This window comes from Bos indicus x Bos taurus, chromosome 29 (genome assembly GCF_003369695.1).
Source record: "Bos indicus x Bos taurus breed Angus x Brahman F1 hybrid chromosome 29, Bos_hybrid_MaternalHap_v2.0, whole genome shotgun sequence".
NCBI classification, from domain to species: domain Eukaryota; kingdom Metazoa; phylum Chordata; class Mammalia; order Artiodactyla; family Bovidae; genus Bos; species Bos indicus x Bos taurus.
In genome coordinates this window covers 1,537,871-1,555,745 of record NC_040104.1, presented here as the reverse complement: position 1 = coordinate 1,555,745, position 17,875 = coordinate 1,537,871, and the positions used below count along the sequence as shown (strand labels likewise).

General features: G+C 69.8%; 1 protein-coding gene across 6 annotated transcripts in view; it reads right to left on the bottom strand.

Moving 5' to 3' along the window:
• Positions 1-17,875, bottom strand: part of LSP1 (lymphocyte specific protein 1) — a 38,810-nt gene that overhangs the window by 6,952 nt on the left and 13,983 nt on the right. For 2 of the 6 annotated variants that reach the window (XM_027531258.1, XM_027531259.1), the window contains exons 1-6: positions 15,188-15,249; positions 6,367-6,504; positions 3,477-3,647; positions 1,705-1,900; positions 1,263-1,352; positions 1,015-1,058 (exon numbers count right to left, since the gene is read on the bottom strand). In XM_027531258.1, the coding sequence (XP_027387059.1) occupies positions 1,015-1,058; positions 1,263-1,352; positions 1,705-1,900; positions 3,477-3,647; positions 6,367-6,504; positions 15,188-15,234 (686 nt within the window). In that variant the 5' untranslated portion in view covers positions 15,235-15,249. Of the gene's footprint in view, positions 1-1,014; positions 1,059-1,262; positions 1,353-1,704; positions 1,901-3,476; positions 3,648-6,366; positions 6,505-8,818; positions 8,955-13,309; positions 13,410-15,187; positions 15,250-17,875 lie in introns of those variants that run through there. The other 4 variants (XM_027531260.1, XM_027531261.1, XM_027531263.1 and 1 more) reach the window with 3 other exon arrangements.

The following is a 17,875-nucleotide window of genomic DNA, read 5'->3' as shown; positions in this document are numbered from 1 at the left end:
CCCCTGGAGAACCTTAGGTCCTGCCTCCCCTTGGAGAACCCTGGGTCCTGCTCCCCTGGAGGACCCTGGGGCCTGGCTTCCCCTGGAGAACCCTGGGTCCTGCTTCCCCTGGAGAACCCTGGGTTCTGCCTCCCCTTGGAGAACACTGGGTCCTGCTTCCCTTGGAGAACCCTGGGGCCTGCCTTCCCTTCGAGAGAACCCTGGGTTCTGCTTCCTCTGGAGAGAACCCTGGGGCCTGCTTCCCCTGGAGAACCCTGGGGCCTGCCTCCCCTTGGAGAACCCTGGGTCCTGCCTTCCCTTGGAGAACTCTGGGGCCTGCTTCCCCTGGAGAACACTGGGTCCTGTGCCCCTGGAGAACTCTGGGGCCTGGCTTCCCCTGGAGAACCCTGGGTCCTGCCTTCCCCTGGAGAACTCTGGGTCCTGTGCTCCTGGAGAACCCTGGGGCCTGGCTTCCCCTGGAGAACCCTGGGTCCTGCCTCCCCTGGAGAACACTGGGTCCTGCTCCCCTGGAGAACCCTGCGGCCTGCTTCCCCTGGAGAACCCTGGGTCCTGCCTTCCCATGGAGAACATTGGGTCCTTCTTCCCCTGGAGAACCCTGGGTCCTGCCTCCCCTGGAGAACACTGGGTCCTGCTCCCCTGGAGAACCCTGGGTCCTGCTCCCCTGGAGAACCCTGGGTCCTGCCTCCCCTTGGAGAACCCTGGGTCCTGCTCCCCTGGAGAACCCTAGGTCCTGCCTCTCCTGGAGAACATTAGGTCCTTCTTCCCCTGGAGAACCCTGGGTCCTGCTCCCCTGGAGAACCCTGGGTCCTGCCTCCCCTTGGAGAACCCTGGGTCCTGCCTCTCCTGGAGAACACTGGGTCCTTCTTCCCCTGGAGAACCCTGGGCCCTGCTCCCCTGGAGAACCCTGGGCCCTGCTCCCCTGGAGAACCCTAGGTCCTGCCTCCCCTTGAAGAACCCTGGGTCCTTCTTCCCCTGGAGAACACTGGGTCCTGCCTAGGAAGCAGCCAGACATACCTCTTCTTAATGGAGCGGTTCAGGGACTCGGTCCTGTCACTGAGCTGTGGAGGGCAGGCGGAGATGGAGCCTCTGAAGCCGGAGCGGGGCCCAGAGCCCCCGCCCCGCAGCTGCTCCCCCTGCGTGCCGCGCCCCCCTCCCAGTCCCACGGCCCAGCTTATGCCCATCACAGGCCCTGCCAAACACCGCATGGCAGGGATTCAGCAGCCTGTGCAGGACAGAAGACAAGGCATTGGTGCTTAACCTACTTTGGTACTGGGGCTCAGGGGAGGCGAGCCCACTTCGGTCCCCTCCAAGACCAGGGGGCTGGGTGTCCTGGGCTGCCGGCAGCTCTGGTGCTGGGAGCAGAATGTCCGGGGTTAGGGCTGGACCACCGCCCCCTCGCCCCCGCTCCTGCCCCCCCAGGGCCCCGGTGGACACTGCCCCTCCCTGGGCCTCCTCAGGTCCTCTCCCGCCCTGACATGCTCTGGTTCTGAGTTCTCTGCCACAGGAGCTGGTGAGTCCAGGAAGGTGCTGCTCCATCCCACGGTCCCCAGCCCCACCGCCTTCTAGGGCTGCAGGGGCTGTTGTCTGCAGGCGGGGTGATGGCTCCCTCTGGGCCGTCCCGTGAGGCCCACAGGGCATGCGGACAGCAGAGAAAGAATCAGCCCGGGGCCAGAGTGCCACCCAGACCTGTGGGAGCCCCCACACCTGTGCCTCTGCCTCCTTGGTCTCCGCCAGCCCTGGGCTGCCCTGCATGGGCTCCTGGGGCCCGCTGGGCTCTGAAGCCTCTGGTGCCAGCCCCTCCCGGGGCTCTGAGTCAGGGCTCAGATGCAGCTCCTCCAGACAGACCTCAGCTGGACTCAGCTTGTCACCACCCTGGCTCCCAGAGGTGCACTGGCGGGGCCTGTGGTTGTGGGGGAGGCAATCCGATCAGTCAGATGTCATCCGATGGTTTGTTTTGAGGGCCTCCCCAGGTCCGAGCCTTGGTTTCCCCGTCTGTAAGTCAGGACCCTCAGACCAGCCGAGTGCCAAGGAATCCCAAGACCCTGGTATCTTTGGGGAAGTGAGGCCAAGGACCTCAGCGCCTGCCCCGTGGTGACCAGTGACCACTGCCGCATGGACAGAGGGCCACTGGCTCACTGAGGCTACTCCCAGGCCCCAGGCTGGGCCTGTGTCCTGCTTGTCAGCGTCCGCCTGGTCGGCCTAGGCGGGGTCCCTGCTCCTGCCTGCTCTGTGTGGGGGCGACAGGCCTGGGCGTCCAGTGGGCCTGAGGAGGGGTCTGAGGGGGGTTTGGGGGCTGGTGCAGTGGTAGACGAGGAAAGAACTGGGGTCACAGCTGGGACCACAGCCCAGAGGAGCGGGCCGGACACGGCTGGCTGGGGGCAGGGGAGGCCAGCCGCTGGCAGCCCATGCGGGTCTGCATTTGAGCGGGACTGAACCTGGAGAAGAAGATGGGAAATTCTCGCATTTTCCATGATTTCAGGCCCCTTGGTGTTCGTGCCAGCCAAGACCCAGACCCACCACCCAAGGTGCGCCGGGGTCGGAGCCAGCAGCAGGCTCACAGAGGCCCATTCAGCCCCGGCTGCGGGCGGCCAGGCAGGTGCGGGGGGCAGGGAGGCCTGGCGCCCAGGAGGGTCCACAGAAGAGCCATAGTGCCCCCTGCTGGTGGCCAGGCAGCCAGGGACAAAGGGAGCTGGCGACCACTCCAAGAGCAGTGGAGGTGGGCCTCCCTGCTGCCCCCGACCCCAGCTCAGAAATGCAGGGTGCTCCCCAACTCGCAGAGATGAGGGGAACCGAGGCCTGGAGGGTGGTCCTGGCCAGAGGGCCACAGCAGGACCAGGGCCCCGCCAGGCAGCCAGCTCTGGCTGTGGGGGCCGCTTGCAGGAGGAAAAGGGGTGACTGAGTGATGGTGGGGGGTGGTCTTAGTGAGAGCTCGGGCTCTTAGGGACCTCGGGGTGGGGGGACCGGAGATGGCCCGGGGAGGGGGCCAGGGCCCCAAGCATGGAGCTTCCAAGCCCATCTGGGCCCTGGCCACGGCCAAGGGCCTGGAGCCCGGCTCAGAGCCCCCTGAGGCGGGTGGGGGCGAGGCCCCCTTCCCCCGCCGGCCCCGGTTCAGCGTCTGTGCATCTGGAAAGCTTGTCCCCCAGGCCGCCTCAAACATCTGGAAATACCTGCTCCCCTCCGTGGGAACAGAGCGCGCCGCCCCCAGGGAGGAAGGGGCCCGGGGGCGCGGGGCCTCCCTGACGTCAGCGGGCTGCACACGTGCTGATCGGGCCGCAGCTGGTCTGGACGGGCCGGGGCCCTGGGAGCCCGGAGTGAGCCCCACCCGCCGCCCCCGTCTCTCTCTCTTCCTCCTCCTGCCCCCACAGCCGCAGGGGCGTTTTGGGGGGCTGCTGGGGAGGGGTGCAGAGGGCACAGGCCAGACGCAGGTAAGGGGGCTGGAGGGAGCCCGCCGCCCCCAGGCTGTGACCCCCACTTGCCTGTCGTCCTCCTGCGTCCCCTCCAGACTCTCGCCCCGAGAGGGGTCCCCAGCATCCGGGGCCTCCCCAGCCCCCCAGTGCTGCTGCCGTTGCTGCTCTGGCTTCTGGGACCAGTCGCCAAAGCCCTCATCCTCGTCCAGCTCAGGAGCCTCCGAGGGCTGCGGGCTGAGGCTGGAAGAGCAAGCAGGGTCTCAGGGCCGGGCTGAAAGTGGGCCGGGGGCTCTCAAACCCTGGGCGCCAAGCGTGGGAGACCCCGTCTGCACAGACGCAGCACTCCACTGCTGGGCCGGGCCTCCCCCACCAGTCTGGGGCTCCCTGAGTGCTGGGCTGAGCCTCCCCCATCAGTCTGGGGCTCCCCGAGTGCTGGGCTGGGCCTCCCCCACCAGTCTGGGGCTCCCCGAGTGTTGGGCTGGCCTCCCCCATCAGTCTGGGGCTCCCCGAGTGCTGGGCCGGGCCTCCCCCACCAGTCTGGGGCTCCCCGAGTGCTGGGCTGAGCCTCCCCCATCAGTCTGGGGCTCCCCGAGTGCTGGGCCGGCCTCCCCCATCAGTCTGGGGCTCCCCGAGTGTTGGGCTGGGCCTCCCCCACCAGTCTGGGGCTCCCCGAGTGCTGGGCTGGCCTCTCCCATCAGTCTGGGGCTCCCCGAGTGCTGGGCCGGGCCTCCCCCACCAGTCTGGGGCTCCCCGAGTGCTGGGCTGGGCCTCCCCCATCAGTCTGGGGCTCCCCAAGTGCTGGGCTGAGCCTCCCCCATCAGTCTGGGGCTCCCCAAGTGCTGGGCCGGGCCTCCCCCACCAGTCTGGGGCTCCCCGAGTGCTGGGCTGAGCCTCCCCCATCAGTCTGGGGCTCCCCGAGTGCTGGGCCAGCCTCCCCCACCAGTCTGGGGCTCCCCGAGTGCTGGGCTGGGCCTCCCCCACCAGTCTGGGGCTCCCCGAGTGTTGGGCTGGCCTCCCCCACCAGTCTGGGGCTCCCCGAGTGCTGGGCTGAGCCTCCCCCATCAGTCTGGGGCTCCCCGAGTGCTGGGCCGGCCTCCCCCATCAGTCTGGGGCTCCCCGAGTGTTGGGCTGGGCCTCCCCCACCAGTCTGGGGCTCCCCGAGTGCTGGGCTGGCCTCCCCCATCAGTCTGGGGCTCCCCGAGTGCTGGGCTGGGCCTCCCCCACCAGTCTGGGGCTCCCCGAGTGCTGGGCTGGGCCTCCCCCATCAGTCTGGGGCTCCCCGAGTGCTGGGCTGAGCCTCCCCCATTAGTCTGGGGCTCCCCGAGTGCTGGGCTGGCCTCCCCCATCAGTCTGGGGCTCCCGAGTGCTGGGCTGGCCTCCCCCATCAGTCTGGGGCTCCCCGAGTGCTGGGCCGGGCCTCCCCCACCAGTCTGGGGCTCCCCGAGTGCTGGGCTGAGCCTCCCCCATTAGTCTGGGGCTCCCTGAGTGCTGGGCTGGGCCTCCCCCATCAGTCTGGGGCTCCCCGAGTGCTGGGCTGGGCCTCCCCCATCAGTCTGGGGCTCCCCGAGTGCTGGGCCGGGCCTCCCCCACCAGTCTGGGGCTCCCCGAGTGCTGGGCTGAGCCTCCCCCATTAGTCTGGGGCTCCCTGAGTGCTGGGCTGGGCCTCCCCCATCAGTCTGGGGCTCCCCGAGTGCTGGGCTGAGCCTCCCCCATTAGTCTGGGGCTCCCCGAGTGCTGGGCTGGCCTCCCCCATCAGTCTGGGGCTCCCCGAATGCTGGGCTGGCCTCCCCCATCAGTCTGGGGCTCCCCGAGTGCTGGGCTGGGCCTCCCCCATCAGTCTGGGGCTCCCCGAGTGCTGGGCCGGGCCTCCCCCACCAGTCTGGGGCTCCCCGAGTGCTGGGCTGAGCCTCCCCCATTAGTCTGGGGCTCCCCGAGTGCTGGGCCGGGCCTCCCCCACCAGTCTGGGGCTCCCCGAGTGCTGGGCTGGCCTCCCCCATCAGTCTGGGGCTCCCCGAGTGCTGGGCTGGGCCTCCCCCATCAGTCTGGGGCTCCCCGAGTGCTGGGCTGGGCCTCCCCCATCAGTCTGGGGCTCCCCGAGTGCTGGGCTGAGCCTCCCCCATTAGTCTGGGGCTCTCCGAGTGCTGAGCCGGGCCTCTCCCATCAGTCTGGGGCTCCCCGAGTGTTGGGCCGGCCTCCCCCATCAGTCTGGGGCTCCCCGAGTGCTGGGCCGGGCCTCCCCCCTCAGCCTGGGGTCTCCAAGTATGGGTGAGGAGCCCCCCTCTGCTCCCTCAGCTGAGCCAGCAGGGTCTGGCAGCAGGCTGCTTCCCTGGGCAGCAGGGTGAGCCCCGCACCCTGTTCCCTGCTTCAGGCTGGAGTCCCCGGCCACGGTGGTCTCTGCCTGCTAGGACGGGACCTGGCTCGAAGGGCCTTGACCGCTACAACACACCACCCCACCCATAGCTGCTGACTCAGAGAAAATGGAACGAAACAGGGCCAGGAGGAGGGGGGGACATTATTGGAAAAACAGCCCAGCCCAGCCACAGCGGCCTCCCGGGCCCCGGGAGGGGACGAGCCGGCCTCGGCCGCCAACTTGGACGTGGCCTCTGTGAGTCACTGGCTGCGAGGAGTGGGGCAGGGGGCTCGGGGCCCAGGGCCCCACAGCTGCGCTCAGAATCGGTCCAAGCAGGGGGACCACGCAGGGGGACGGGGGCTGAGTCAGGGCCCCGGGAGGCTGGTGGGGAGGGGCAGCGGCCCACGTGCAGCAGTGCTCCCTGGCCCCCGGCACTGCAGTGACCCTCACCCCGAGGACATCCCCACCGTGCCCAGGTTCCGGGGCAGCCCTCCCCCTGCCTCCTTGTCCCCTCTGCTCTGGGGTCTCCAGCCCTGGGGGGGTCCTGATGCCCAGAAGCCCCCTCTGCCCAGCAGGGCAGGACGGGTGAGCTGGTGGGGGGCGGCTCACAGCTTCTCCTGCTCCGACTGCTCCGGGGACGGGCTTCCTTCGTCTTCGTCTTGAGCCCGAAGCTGCCGCTCCGTGTCGCGCCGGTGCTGCTCACAGGCGGCCTCCTCCTCATCCTCCACACTCCACTGAGCGGCGAGCCTGGGGGCACGAGAAGGGGTCAACTGGGGGCCACCGCCTCCCACCCAAGCAGGCCCGCTGGGGACCCTCGAGGCCTCAGTTTCCCCATTTCTAAAGCGGAGACCACGAGAGAGGGTCAGGAAGGTGCCTTCGGCTAGTGGAGCTGGCCTCTGGACGTCCACGTGCCTCCTGGTGATGAGGGGTCTACAGTCAGATGGGCCTGGGGAGCCCCAGGGACGGGGACAGGCCCTCCGCCCCTGCCAGCAGCATGGCTCCCTGGCCCTCATCACAGCCGGACACTGGCCAGTGCAGCTCTGGCTCCAGGCAGGGCCTGGTGGCACCTCACCTCCAGCCGAGGTGCAAAGAGCTGGCTGTGGCCGCTGGACAGCTGGTGTCCCTCCTTCTCCCTGAGTCAAGTGGCCATAGCCTCGGTCAGTCAGGCACTGGTAGCCTGGGCGGGTCAGGTCAGAGGCAGCCCAGCCCCTCAGGAGACCCTCTTGGGCAGGGGGCGATCATTCCTGCCACCCCCCAACCATGAGTAAAAGGCATCGGGAGAGGGAGGCCCTATTAAAGGATCTGGGAGGGGCTGCCCTCAGCTGGGGCCTGAACCCCTCAGCCCACTCAGGGCCACCCTCTACCTCAGGCCCCGGTGCAGGCTCACTCCAGACCGCGCTGTCCATGAGAAACTGAGGCCCACGCGGAGCCAGGCCCCGGAGAGCTTCCTCCCGCCGGCCTGCTGAGCCCGTGTTCCCAGGGTCCCTCACCCAGGCTACACAAGGAGGCCTGAGACTGGGGGCCTGGGGCCTGGCCACCCCGGCCCTGGCCCAGCAGCTCTCGAGTTGCTGGCACCTAGAAGGCACCCAGCCTGCCGGCCCTGGCTCCCCCAGAACCCGAGAGGAGGGTCCTGGGTCTCCCAAGCCAGGGTCTCAGCGCCTCCCTGCTGTGTCCCCCGCCTGACCCCACAGCCCGCTCCTTCAGGGCCCCGTCCCCTGGCCAGGGTGGGCCGGCTCTGTGGTCTCGGCAGGCCTGCCAACACATGATCTAATCTCTCCTAGGTCTCCCCGGAGCTTCCTAGACAAAAGCCAGGCCCCTCCACAGCCCCAGCTCCAGGCCCACTCCCCCCCGCGGCAGCCGCAGGGGACCCCAGCCGTGCAAACCAGCCTCCCGCTCAGACCTCAGCGCCCCCCGCCCGCCTACCCCCGCGCCTCGAAGTGCCTTCGACTCCCCCCCTGAGCTCCAGGGAGCCCCTAATCCCCCACACCTGGCCCCATCACACGGCCAGCAGAGCCAGCCTCCCGCCCCAGGCCCTCGGCGGGGGCCGGGGGCCGCGTCCTGTCAGGGGGAAGAGCCTGGGTGATCCTGAGGATGGGGGGCCGGGGTCCAGGGGTCCTCCCTCCCGTGAGCACCCACAGTCCCCAGGCTGAGGGTGGGAGGCGAGCGGGGCCGGGCCCCCGGCCGTGGGATGGAGAGGTGTCCATAGACCCCTCCTGAAGGCGCTGGGGCTGGGGTGCTCCTCGGAGGGGCGAGACCAGCCATGGGCCCCCTGGCTGCTGCGCACACGCACCCATGGTGTGTTCGTGTGGGGCTGAATGTGTGTGCGTGGGCCCCGGTGGGGGTGAATGCACCCAGGTGGGGCCTCTCTCAGGCTGTAACTCCAGCCCCCTCCCCGAGCCTCAGGAACCCTTCGCCGGCACAGCTAAGTGCAGAGGCCACGCAGACTGCTCACCCACAGCCGGGCCATGTGTCCTGGCCACCAGGCCCCACGCCACCCGTGCCCCATCCTGGTCCCAGGCCCGCCAGCACGACGGGCCTGTCTGCCACACACACACACGTGCACACACGGCAGGAAGGCACACAGTGGGTGCACGCACCTCCTCCTAAGCCGGACCCTCGGGCCCACGTGGGTCCCAGCACCCCACGCCGGGGTCCACGTGCCACAAGACCCAGGCCCAAGAACCAGGTGAGAGCCAGGTGGCAGGCCGGGCCCCCCAGCCCAGCCAGGGTGCCCCAGAGCATGTTTACTGTTCCCGCCATCGTCCTGACAACGGCCCTGGCCCGAGGCCAAGGCATGTTTTCTGAGAACTGCGCTCCTGAGAAGAGGCCCCTCCGAAGGTCAGCCCTGCTCCCGGCGGTCCGCACGTGACTCCCCAGCCCTCGGGCAGGGACAGACCGGGGGACGCAGGGTAGGGGGCTCGGGGGCTCCCCACAGCCCCTGCTGGGGGAGAGGCCGCGCTGCCCCGGGCCCTGACCCGTGGCGCGGGCCCCTTCCCTCCGGCCCCCCTCCCTCCACCCCAGGATGTGAGTCATGGGGCCCGGGCCCCTCCCATGACCTCACCCCCTCGCTGTTCCGCAGCTGGGCCGCATTCTGGGAACTGAGAGGGGGGCGGCTCTCCTGGGGTGGGGTGGGGGCCTCTGGCCTGGGAAGGCGCCCCCGGCCGGCGGCCCAGACCCCTTGGCACGCCAGGCGGAGCTGTCAGGATGCTGGCGCGGCCGCCCGTGGCCCTGGCTCGGCCCGCGCGCAGCTGCGAGGGATTTGGTGTTCCTGCACAAACGCAATTATCTCCTTCCTGCGTCTGCTCTGGCTCCGGGCGCGCCCAGGGCTCAGCCCCAGGGGCCGCGGAACGGGGCTCCGCTCCCCAGCCCGGTCACGCTCCACTAAGCAGCCTCGCCCCTCCAGGCGCATGAGCGTGTACAGGCCCCGTTCTCAGCGGGGGTCCCCAAGTCCAGCAGCTGCCCCCGCTGGCCACGTCCACCACCTTGGGGGCCCCTCCTCCCCTTCCTCCGAAGCCCCCTGGTCTCCACCAAGGCTCCGGCGATGCCAGGCCTGCTCTGGTCTCCCCGGCCTGCCTGGCGGCTCCAGAAGGCAGTCAAGCCTCGGTCCTGTCTCAGCTCTGCCCCCTGCAGGCAGCTCCTGTCTGCCCCCCACCTTCCGCCCATCTCTGGGCCCTAAAGCTCAGCTCAGAGTCCTGGGAAGGCCCAGGGGCTTAGCTGGGGGCCTGGGGCCCGGGGCTCAAGGGACAATGGCCAGGCTGGGCCAGGCTGACGTGGGGGGCCTTTCCTTCTAGAGACCCGCAAAGTACCCGCCTGACCACTGTCCCCTGGACACCACGGGTGGGAATCCTGGGGAGCTGGGATGGTCAGCCTGTGTGCCTGTGACCACCAAGGCGTCCAGTCCCGTCAAGTGACCCCCTTCCCAGGGCTTTCGTTCGCCCAGGTGGATGCCGCAGAGCAACTGGTGCCTCAAGTGACCACAGAGCCCATGCGTGCAAGTGACAGAGGTGGAAGGACTCGGAGGCCACTCAGCCCGCTTCCAGGCTGGGGGGCTGCACGCGCCCCCAGCCAGATGGTCCAGAGGAGGGGCGGGGCCAGCCGGGGGGCTCGGGACGGGGCGGGAGGCTGGGCAGCACCTGCGCCCCATGACCCGAGGGGAGCCGCTCCCTGGGTGTAGCTCAGGGAGGGTCCGCGGGGGCCCAGGGTGCCGCGGCAGCGTGAGGGCTGAGCCCGGAGCACGCGGGAGCCCCGAGTAGGTGGTGGCACACGGTGAGGGCGACTGCCCCGGTGGGGGCTGGCATGGAGCGGCGGGTCACCGGGCCCCCACCCTCCTGACCACCCTGGTGCGGGTCCAGCCCCTCCTGGCCCACCCCCCACCCCCAGCAGCACCTTCCTGGTGTCTCTGTGCTGCGCCTTAGACCTGGGAGGCACCCCACAGGGCCAGCCCCGAGCCCTGCTCAGGGACGCTCAGCAGGTGGCCTTGCGCTTGGGTCTGGAGGATGAGAGCAGGGGTCTGAGAGCGGGCCTCGGAGGCTGAGGGAAAAGCAGAGATGGGGGGGGACGGGAGAGCTGAGTGGCCAGGCTGGGGCAGGGGGGTGGAGGTTGTGCCTGGGGGGCGGTGCCCTTGTCCCCTGGGGAGAGTCAGGTGAGCCCACAGCGGCACAGGTGGTGTCAGGCCAGCATTTGGGAAGGAGGCCCAGCTGGGCTGCGAGGAAGGGGCAGACGTGGTGGGGAGCTGGCGGGTGGAAGGCGGAAGGACTACAAGGCAAAGGGGCAGGCGTCCAGAGGCCCCCGGAGGGGGGACGCGGGAACCCGGGAGGGGTCAGCCTGGGGGTCGCCAAGGCAGGCCTGGGGGCCTCCGGGATCTCAGAGAGACAGGGCAGTGGGGAGGGAGGCAGATGGGGTGCCCCGGCCTACCCGGGGATAAGCAGCCCCTACGGCGGCCGGAGGAACCGGACAGCGATAAGCTGGGGGTGCCAAGCTCCTGGTGACCGCAGGCAGAGCCCCTCCTGCCACCCTCCCTCCGGCCCCGCCCGCCCCACGGGCACCTCCAGGGCCTGCTGTCCACAGCTGAGGCCCAGCTGGCAACACCAGCCGCCACTGGGGGCCTCGGGGTGCCCCCTCTGCTGGGGTGCAGGGTGCCAGCTCTTCCTGACTCTCCCCACGGCTGTGCCCCCAGCACTGGGGGGCAAGACCTGGAGCAGGACTCAGGGGCGGGGGGCCGCGGGGGGTCCAGGCAAGATTGAGTGCAGAGGCTAAGCTGTGGGCCCAGGGATACCGAGGGTTCCGAGCAGGGGACGGGAGGTGGGCAGCCTGTTGCCGCCCTTGGGGTGACCGCGGAGGCCTCAGGGGTGCGGAAGGTGGGCTGTTGCCCCCCCGGGGGTGGGGAGGGCCCAGGCCGCCTCAGGAGGGGCAGCTGCCGGCCCCTGGGGAGGAGCTGTAACTCTGCCTCTCTGACCCTCCTCCCAAGCCAGACCCCAGGCCCAGTCTCCAGCTCCCCAGCTGTGAAAAGGGATGTTGACCCCACTTGGCAAGGTGAGAACTGAGGACAGCCCTGGCCAGGCGGGCCCAGCTCCCGCTCCTCACGGCTGGCACTATGGCAGACCCTGTCCCCAAGAAGGAGGCTGAAGTGCCCTCATGGGTCCGGGCTTCCCACCACCCCCCCACCCACAGCATGTCCTCTTGGCCCCGTGGGCAGGTCACATCTGGGAAGCCTCCCTGGAGGAGGAGGCATCAGCTTGCAAACTAGCTTCCCCGCAGCCACAGAGAGAATGGCACCACAGAGGTGCAGACTGTGGGTGCGGGAGGGGCTGCCACGTCTCCAGGGCACCCAGCCTGCACCCCCGGTGTGTGGGGGGCACAGCTGCAACCTATGGGAGCCCAAAGCTCACGGGAGAGAGGCCAGCCCTGCAGGGCTTCCACAGCACCCGAGGGCGGCCTAGGGACAGAGGCAGAGCGACCTGCCCTCCCCAGGACCTTGGCTGCCCCGCCTGAGGGAGTGGAGGGCCCTCTGCCCTGGGGACGAGGCCAGAGCAGTGTGTGGACTGGCCCCTTCCCCGCCAGCACCCCCAGCCCAGACGCCCCCCAGCACTGGCCCCTGTGGATGGGCCCCTTCCCCGCCAGCACCCCCAGTCCAGACGCCCCCCAGCACTGGCCCCCTCCCCCCACAGCGCCCCCGGTCCAGAGCCCACCCCAGCACTGGCCCCTCCCCTTGGGCACCGCTGCCTCTCAGAGCCCAGGTGGAGCCTCCCTGCCTGTCACCCTCCATCCTCCCGCAGGGGGCGGCACACGGTGGCCTTTCGCTTGGGGGACCCGTGGCTGCCTGCCCACCCGGAGCCCCCAAAGCCTCGGACCCCCTTCTGCATGACTTTCCAGCCAGCCCCTCGGGCAAACTAGGGAGGAGTCACCCCTGCCTTAGCCTTCCAGCCCCAGGGCCCCCCCAAGCCCAGTCCCCACCCCACGCCTCCTCTAGGCCGTTACCCCACTGGCACCTGGGCCCCCTCTGCCGTCTCCAGGCAGGACGGCTCCACTGCCGAGGTCTCAGCAGACTCAGTGCCCACTTACAGCTGAAGATAGGGCAGGCGTGAGGCTGCAGGGCCTGTGGTCTCCCTGGGAAGGTGGGAGAGGGGACCACAGCTGCCCGGCACCGCCCCGGCCTCTCGCCCCGGCCGGGACCCCCAGACAACACCCCAGCATTTGCTACCTGCTCCATCACCTCCCTCCAGCCAGCGCAGCCCGCTCTCCCGGCCTGCCGGGGTCTCCCTCCCCCCTTCTATTTAGCCAGCACTCTGTTTAGTCAGGTGCTGGGGACCCAGCGATGGGTGAGATGCCCTCGCTGCCCTTAGAGGACGCAGGAAAGCCCATGTTGGCCCCACAGCGTGGCTCCAGGGCCTCAGAAGAGGACCCCTGTTCTGAGCTTCATTTAGGGGGGCATCCTCTCGGATGAAGGACCCCGTGCCTGCACCCAGCCTGGAGGGACAAGGGGCCATGGTGGGAGGAGGCCCTTGGGAGGGGGCGGGTTAGCAAGTAGACAGTGGTGCCCGGGAGACACGACGGAGGTCTCGGCCAAGGGGCCTTCAGATGGGCGGGTGTGGGCCTCAGAGCTGGGACCCCCATGGCCCTGCCTCTGCCCGTCCATCCTCCCCAGAGCCCAGGGGGAGGCCCACCCCTCCCGGGGGACGCACAGTCCTGGTGCCTCCTAGGGGCTGCTCCCTGGTCCTCGCCCCTCCAGGAGAGCGCTGTGGGAGGGGCCTCTATCCCCGTGGATGGGGCTCCCTGCTCCTGCCCCAGCCCCCCATCTGGAGCTGCTTGCCATTCCCGGGGGTGGCTGCCTGGCTGCTGCCCACTGCCTGCGAGGCAGCAGTGCCAGAGGTGTAAGACCCCTGGCCCCGGACTCTGGACAAGACCCCGGCCCCCTCTTAACAGCCACTGCCCACTGTCCTGCTGCCTGAGGCTCCTGCTGTACTCTTCACCCCAGACCCGGGACCCACGCGGCTCCTGGGGGTCCGGGCTCTGATGCTGGCAGGTGGGGGCACCGCAGGTCAGGCCTACCCACCACATCGCCGTCCCTAGAGCTGTCCAGGCAGGCCAGGCAGACTCCCACCAGCCACCCGGACACCCGAATGGTGAGGGTGTCCTGTCCTGATGGGAATCGGGCACCCCAGGTGCTCAGGCTCCCGTCGAAGGGTGTCTGTGACCTTCCCTGTGGGGGCTTCACCCACCCCTACAGCTTGGCCACACGTGACCCTGGAAGACCCTGCCAAGAGTGGGAAGTGGGCACTCGGGCCCTGAGCCTCCAGATGCCAGGCTTCCCCTCTGACCCCCAGGCCGGGCTCCCCGGCGCCCAGCCCGTCACCTCCCCTGGCTGCACGCCCTACCTCTCGTGATGCGCTCCGTGCCCAGCCTCCGTGCCACGGTGCTCCCACGCCTCTGCCCCTGTCGGCTCTCACCAGCCTGCCCGTCTGGGCTGGGGGTGCGCGGCAGGGCTGAGGCTGCTCCTTCCTCTGCCCCGCGCCCCGCACGCCTGGGTCCCTCCTTTCTCCTCCGAGTCACTGACCACAGCGCTGCAGGGGCCTGGCCCGGGGCCGAGGCAGCCCAGGAGACCTCCCCGGGCGCCCCCGCCCCACCCTTCAGTGAGTCGCCCTGCCCACCCCCACGCCTACACACCGCCTCGCCCGGGCCGACTTCCCGGGGGACGGGCCTGGGGGGCCGCCCGCCCGCCCAGCACCCCCACCGAGCAGCAGCTCCAGCTGCAGCCCCGGGACCGGCCCGGTCTCCTCCTGGTGCTGGACAGCCCTCCAGGAGAGCCGGACGCTCCCAAGCCAGCTGGGACTGCCTGGCACAGACCTCGGAGCGCTCACGAGGCCAGGCTTTGGCACGCTCCGGGACACGCGACCGGTGGCTGGCACCGGCTGGAGCCTCTGCCACCCCTCCCGTCTCCTGCTTGGTGCCACGGGTCCACCTCCCACTCCCCAACGCCCCCACACACGACTCTGCCCACAGTCGATGCTAAAGGGGCTCATGTGCTCAGCAGAGTCCAGGGGTCTGCCTGTTGTTTAAACTCGGCTGCCCCCCTGGGGGGCAGGCACAGCCTGGCACGGGCCGCCTGTCTGTCTGCTTCCGGCTTGGCCCTCCCGCAGGGCCCTGGGGCCCCAAGCATGTGGAGCAGCGGGACCCTCGCTGTCTCTGCCACCAGAGCCTCTGCCCGGCCCCCAGCCCCTCCTCCAAAGGACACCTTGTCCCTGACCCCTCGGGGTGGGTCATTCAAGGGGTGGGGGGCTTTGCCACCGAACTGGCCCTAATGCTCGCTTTGCCCTGCCACCCCAGATTCGCGTCCTCTGACCCTGCAGACCCCATGGCCTGTGCCCCAGGGCAGGGACAAGACCCCACCTCCCTGAGCCTCAGACTCTCTGTCCACGTAGATGGGGGCCTGGAGCCAGCCTCCACCAGCCTGCAGGCCCTGCCCTGGCCCTCTGCCCACCAAGGGCTCCACCGGGATCTGGGGGCTATGCCGGGATGGCCCCATTAGAGGGGCAAAGTGACCCCTCCAGGGGCAAGGAAACCGAGGCGCAGACTCACTGGGGGTCCCCCATCCCGGGAGACACAGCCGGGGTCCCAACTCCACAGTCCCCATTCAGCACCCAGGCAGTCTCGCTCAAGGGCGGGAGGGGCCCCCGACCCCCACCCTCCGCACGGTGGGCTTTTCTCTGTGTGCTCCCCCACTCCCATCCTGCTCTCGCCGGCCTGCCCCGCCCGCCTTCCCGGCTGGCCAGGGCTGCCCCCACCTCCTGCACTCGCACACACACTGCCTGGCCCAGGGGTCCTGGGACCCCTCGAGCACCCCGTCTCCCGCCCCAAGCGGCCCCTCCTTTGCGGCCTCCCCGTCCTCTTGCTCACGGCCCTGTGCCCCCTGACCCCTCCTGTTCCCACTCACTCTCTGTCTTCACGGAGGTCCCGCTGCCCCCACCCTGCCTGGTCCATCTCTCCGCTCCTATCTGCTCCCCTCATCCAACAGGACAGGAGCCCTGGGACCGCAGGGCACACAGCGCCTGGCTGCAGCTTCCCCTCCATGGCCTCAGAACTGCCCCGTGTGTCGTGGGCAGCGGCCAGCCCTCACAGCCCCATGCCCTCGCCTTCCTGGGCGGACCAGAGTCTGTCCCCCTCAGCGGCTGCACGTGGCCAGGGCCCCAACACCCCACCGGTCCACAGGCCGCCTGGGGTTCTTGTCCTGAACCGTCACCTACAGGGGGTCAGCCCCCCCCCCACCAACCTGCACTGAGCTGCTCCAAGCCCCAGGAGATGCCCCCAGGGTCCACATCCCATCTGGCCATCTCTGATACCCAGGAGCCATGAGGCGCTCTCCTGAGGCTCCCGGGGAGACGGGGTGCCAGCCCCAGGTGCCCGGCACGCTGGCCGCGCTCACTGGCTGCTCTGACCCCAGCTGGTCTGCAGGTCAGGGCTGGAGCCTGGCCTCAGCCTCGGCACTCTGGGCTCTGGCCCTGACTGCCTGCCCAGGGGCTGGGCTGCTCCATCCCCGTACCCCCTCCTGCTGGCTCACCAGGCTCCTGGGACAGGACTCGCTCTGAACGCCAGACCACCTGCAGCCGGAACAGCACCACCCCCCGGGCACCCAGCCCTGCCAGGGCAGGGGCCGCCCACCCCCAGACGCGGGGCCCTGAGTGGGCTTGAGGCAGCCCCGCCCCGCGCACGCTGTGGTTTGCAGGCCTGGCTTTTCCCAGTGCCCTCGGGCCAGCTCGGCAGGCAGTGGCCACATTCCCTGCCCTCTGGCCGCCCCTCAGGGCCTCCTGGGCCAGGCTTCCTCAGGCGGGAGAGCCGGGCGTGGGAATGACCGGCGCGTCCGAGACGGATGTGCGCTGAGCGCGGCGGACAGCCCGCCCCACAGGTCTCCCTGGGCAGACTGGGAGCCACCCGGCCCTGTATCAGCTCAGCCTCGCCTTACAAGGCCAGGCCCTGGATGGCTGCATGGCCCACAGGATGCCCTGAGTCCAAGAGTCCTCTGGAAGTGCATGGGCCCAGGGACCCTGGCTGTCCCTGACGGTCTACCGCATGGGCCAGGCCTGAGATGGGCCTGAGGCGGGCACTGAGACCCCCAGGGGCTGTTGGAGGGTTGGGGGTAACTCCCTGCCACCTGGGAAGGGGCAGAGCTTGGCATGGGCACACAGCAGGGAAAGGGGGTGAGCCCCGGGGTCCCGGCCCCCCAGCCTGAAGCCTCCTGCTGGCTCTCTACACAGCCTCGCGGCCGCAGCCAGGACAAGCCAGGCTTCGCTGAGGATCCGGGTGGATTCAGCTGCCCGGCACCCTGGCCGCAGCTGGCCCAGCACACCCTCCCAGCGCTCGTGACAGCGACGTCCGGGGCCCTCTGCGGCCCCGCCCCTTGCTCCCAGGCGTCCTGGGGGAGGGCCCAGGGTGACCCGCCTGGCGAGGCGGGTGGCTGCCCACTCGTGGGGGCACCTGTGGTGTCGCAACCTCTGTGAGTCTGGTTCTGTCGCCCTCCAAAGGCGAGGGCCTGCCAGCCAGAAGCCTCTTAGGTTCGGAGTTGGGAGTGGCATTCACACGGGCGTGCAGGTATCAGGGCCCACGTGCACTGGGTCAGGGCCTAGAGGGCATGCAGGCCTGTGCCATCGGCCGGGTGGACAGACTATCTCCGCCACCGTTCACAAGGGACCTCCCCGCCCCCCACGGCAGGCGTCCCCAGGGGGTTCAGAGGCAGACTGCCCTCTGTCCCCGCCCCGGCCGGTCACCCACAGGCCCGCCTTCGCCGTCTAGGTCTGTGGGGCTCACACCCAGGCCTGCCTGTGCACTCGGCCCCGTTGCACCGTCCAAGCTCCAGCAGCACCTCCAGCGTGCCCCGGCATGCCCGGGGCAGCGACCTGGCACTGGGTTTGGGGATGAAGCCAAAGAAACACCTGGATGACAGGTGTGCATACAGGCAGGCCCTGCCACGCCCCACCGGGCTGGACAATGTCCCTCCTGGCCTGTTTCCCCACTTGTTACAGGCTTGTTACTGCTGGACCTCCAGGACCGACAGGCACCCCTTCACCCCCGGGCCGCAAGCTGGGCACAGGAGGACAGTGGCGACTCCTCCCAGCTGCCCAGGAGTCCTCCCCGAGACGTGCCTGAGGGGCCCCTGGTGAGTGGCACCAGGGAGGCCAGCAGAGCCAGTAACGGGCAGGTGTGAAGCCAGGGGCGGACCCTCGAGGGTCTGCCTGCTCGGCGAGCTCCGCGGGCACGCAAGCACTCTGCGTGGCCCCAACTCTGGCCTTGTGGCCCTCAGGCCCGGCCGGGCGGGATGGGGAGAGAGCCATGCCTGTGTCTGCAGAGACCCCGTGAGCCGGAGCGGGACGGGCCAGGGTTCCCGGCTCCGCTCAGAGGCTGCGGAGCCCACCCGCACACCTCGCCCCTGCCCCATCCCAAGTCAGGGCCACAGTGGACCTGGGGTGCTGAGGAACACCCATGTTCCCAGGAGCGAGCAGTTTGCCCAGGGAGAACAGGCTGTCAGGAGGCAGGGAGCAGGCCAGCAGCCCTGTGGAAGCAGGAGGCCCTCCCTGCTCGGGAGAAGCAGAGGCGGGCTAGGTGGAGAAAGCCGCGTTTCCCCGGCCTC